This window comes from Austrofundulus limnaeus, unplaced genomic scaffold, assembly GCF_001266775.1.
Source record: "Austrofundulus limnaeus strain Quisiro unplaced genomic scaffold, Austrofundulus_limnaeus-1.0 Scaffold1492, whole genome shotgun sequence".
NCBI classification, from domain to species: domain Eukaryota; kingdom Metazoa; phylum Chordata; class Actinopteri; order Cyprinodontiformes; family Rivulidae; genus Austrofundulus; species Austrofundulus limnaeus.
In genome coordinates, this window is record NW_013953894.1 from 50,657 (window position 1) to 53,557 (window position 2,901).

General features: G+C 47.1%; 1 protein-coding gene across 1 annotated transcript in view; it reads left to right on the forward strand.

The window, feature by feature from the left end:
* Positions 1-185: 185 nt before the first annotated feature.
* Positions 186-2,901, forward strand: part of LOC106535569 (COUP transcription factor 2) — a 6,398-nt gene continuing 3,682 nt past the window's right edge. The window contains exons 1-2 of the mRNA XM_014032609.1: positions 186-1,237; positions 2,160-2,684. Coding sequence (XP_013888063.1) covers positions 724-1,237; positions 2,160-2,684 — 1,039 coding nt within the window. The 5' untranslated portion in view covers positions 186-723. The remainder of the gene's footprint in view (positions 1,238-2,159; positions 2,685-2,901) is intronic.

Below are 2,901 nucleotides of genomic sequence, written 5' to 3' on the forward strand. Positions count from 1 at the left end.
CACACACACACACACACACACACACACTGCATCATTATGCAAATTGTCAACGCACAGCTCCTCTCCTCCACCCCACTCTGCGCGCAGCTGCTCTCAGATCAGTCTCTCCTTAACTCCGCCCCAACATGTGACGTCACCGACGCATCACGTTTCTTCACTCTGCAAAGCATCATCAAATTCACCATCCATCAAGTCCCCGTCCTACCCTCCACCTCCTTCATCTCACTCTCTCTCTCTCCTCCTCCTCCTCCTCCTCCTCCTCTGTTGTCTTTTTAATGTAACTTCTGACTGATCGGGAGAGCAGGGAGCGCCTGGAAAGCCTGGTCGGGTGATGAAGGATCTGCTGGCACGCACGGATCAAAACCGGACACGCAGAGAGAAACCAGAGGGGATCAGACGTAGCTTTTTTTTTCTGGAATAACGCTGCTGCTTCTCCTTGCGGATTTCAGCTCTTGTTTTTTGTTTTTGTTTTAATCTCTCGTGGATGGTGAAGACCCACAAGCTGGATTTCCCCTCTATCGTCCGTCCTTCACTTGATAAGTTAAATAATTGTATCACGGTTATCTAATGCGCGCTGAGATCCATTTAATTCTGTTGAACAATGTTTCCCTGAACGTGCGCGAGAGATTAATGCCGACAAGCCGCGCGCGTTAATTATCCAGCAGGAGTAGGAGGGGGGGTGAGGGAGAAAGTTGGGTGCGCATACTTTTGGAGACGGTCGGGATGGCTATGGTGGCGTGGAGAAACACCGAGGGTTTGGTGGTGGGGGACACCCAGGGGACCCTGTCCTCCCCGGTGTCCCAGGTGGCGCCGCTGTCTCTGTCCGGAGAGCTGGCGGGACGCATCAACTCTGCGCCCTCTCTGGAAATAACCCAGACAGGAGGAGGAGGAGGAGGAGCGGCGGCCCAGCACACCAACGCGTCCGGCTCGTCCGCCGCGACCACCACCACCAACAACAACGGCACCTCCTCTTCCTCCTCATCCTCCTCATCCTCGTCCATGGACAAACAGCAGAGCCAGCAGATCGAGTGCATCGTGTGCGGGGACAAGTCCAGCGGGAAGCACTACGGACAGTTCACGTGCGAAGGATGTAAGAGCTTCTTCAAACGCAGCGTCAGGAGGAACCTGTCCTACACCTGCAGGGCCAACCGGAACTGCCCCGTGGACCAGCACCACCGCAACCAGTGCCAGTACTGCCGCCTGAAGAAATGCCTCAAAGTCGGAATGAGAAGGGAAGGTACGAGAGGAACTCAATTTCCCAGCGGTCTTTGCGTTTATTTTATTCGCGTRTGAAATTGAAATTACACGTAATTTTACAACTAATTCATGGAAAACAGCCTTTGTTTGATCTAAGCCGGGAAAATAATTCATTTTACTCGTCTAAATAAATTTCTAAAAACGTCTTATTGTTTTTTTTTTATTATATTATTATCACGCATAAAGCTTCAGTAGCATTAAGTGTTAGCATAGTGTAGCTTATTGAGGTAAGATATTAATGTAGTGTCATTTCGATATTTGTTTGTTAAAACTGCAGCTTTCTAGTGCATGGTTTTATGTGTTCATTCAGGCTGTGTGTGTGTGTGTGTCTTCGTGTGTTTTAGTTTCCATTTTAAGCTATTATTCAGTCCGCTGAGGCCCAGCTAGCTGCTGTAGCATGTTGTTATTGTTAACCAAATAAGCTAGAGATTTTTTTAAATCATATGAATTAGATTTTTGTTTATATATTCAGAATTTGGACAATGTTATAAGCAGATTTTCACAACAAAAATATATCTGCAATTATTTTTGCAAGATATAAGAGCCGGTAATAATTCTAGGTGAATTTAAGCTAGTTCCAGAAAAACAAAGCTGCAAAAACAGCTCGGCTTTTATTTTCAGTTTGTGTGAGAACATGTTTTTATTTCCGCTCAATTTTATTTATTTGTTTATTTTCTGTAGACTTGTCTGAAACATTTTTTGATCAAGCTAGAAACGAAGTAGCTGGAGGAAATAAAGTGTGTTTTGAGACTTTCTTCTTCTTCTTCTTCTTCTTCTTCTTCTTCTTCTTCTTCTTTTCTTCTTCTTCTTCTTCTTCGTGTTCGTCATTTTAGCTTCGCTTTAAACGTGTTTTAGCTGCTTTAAAGCTAAGTTATTTACTGCTTGTTTCTTCCCACACCCAGCTGTCCAAAGAGGCAGGATAGCCACGCAGTCCTATCACGGCCAGTTCGCCCTGACTAACGGAGACCCGCTCCAGTGTCACTCCTACCTGTCCGGGTACATCTCCCTGCTGCTCCGGGCCGAGCCCTACCCGACCTCCAGGTTCGGCTCGCAGTGCCTGCAGAGCAACAACATCATGGGCATCGAGAACATCTGCGAGCTGGCGGCCCGCATGCTCTTCAGTGCGGTGGAGTGGGCCCGCAACATCCCGTTCTTCCCGGACCTGCAGGTCCCGGACCAGGTGGCCCTCCTCCGCCTCACCTGGAGCGAACTGTTCGTCCTGAACGCGGCGCAGTGCTCCATGCCGGTCCACGTGGCCCCGCTGCTGGCCGCCGCGGGCCTCCACGCCTCCCCGATGTCCGCGGACCGCGTGGTGGCCTTCATGGACCACATCCGGGTCTTCCAGGAGCAGGTGGAGAAGCTGAAGGTGCTGCAGGTGGACTCTGCAGAGTACAGCTGCATCAAGGCCGTGGTGCTCTTCACCACAGGTAAATGATACATTTAAAGTAATTATTAAACAATCAGATTTATTACTATTAATTACAATTATCCAGTCATCATAAACTAGATAATACCAGAATAAAGCTCATGGTGAAATATTACACTATAAAATTTGAGCTTTTTTTAGTCAGTTAATGAAAAAAAATTATACATTTTATTATAATTAAAGCATAAATAGATATTTATAAATGGTCTGCTTAAAAT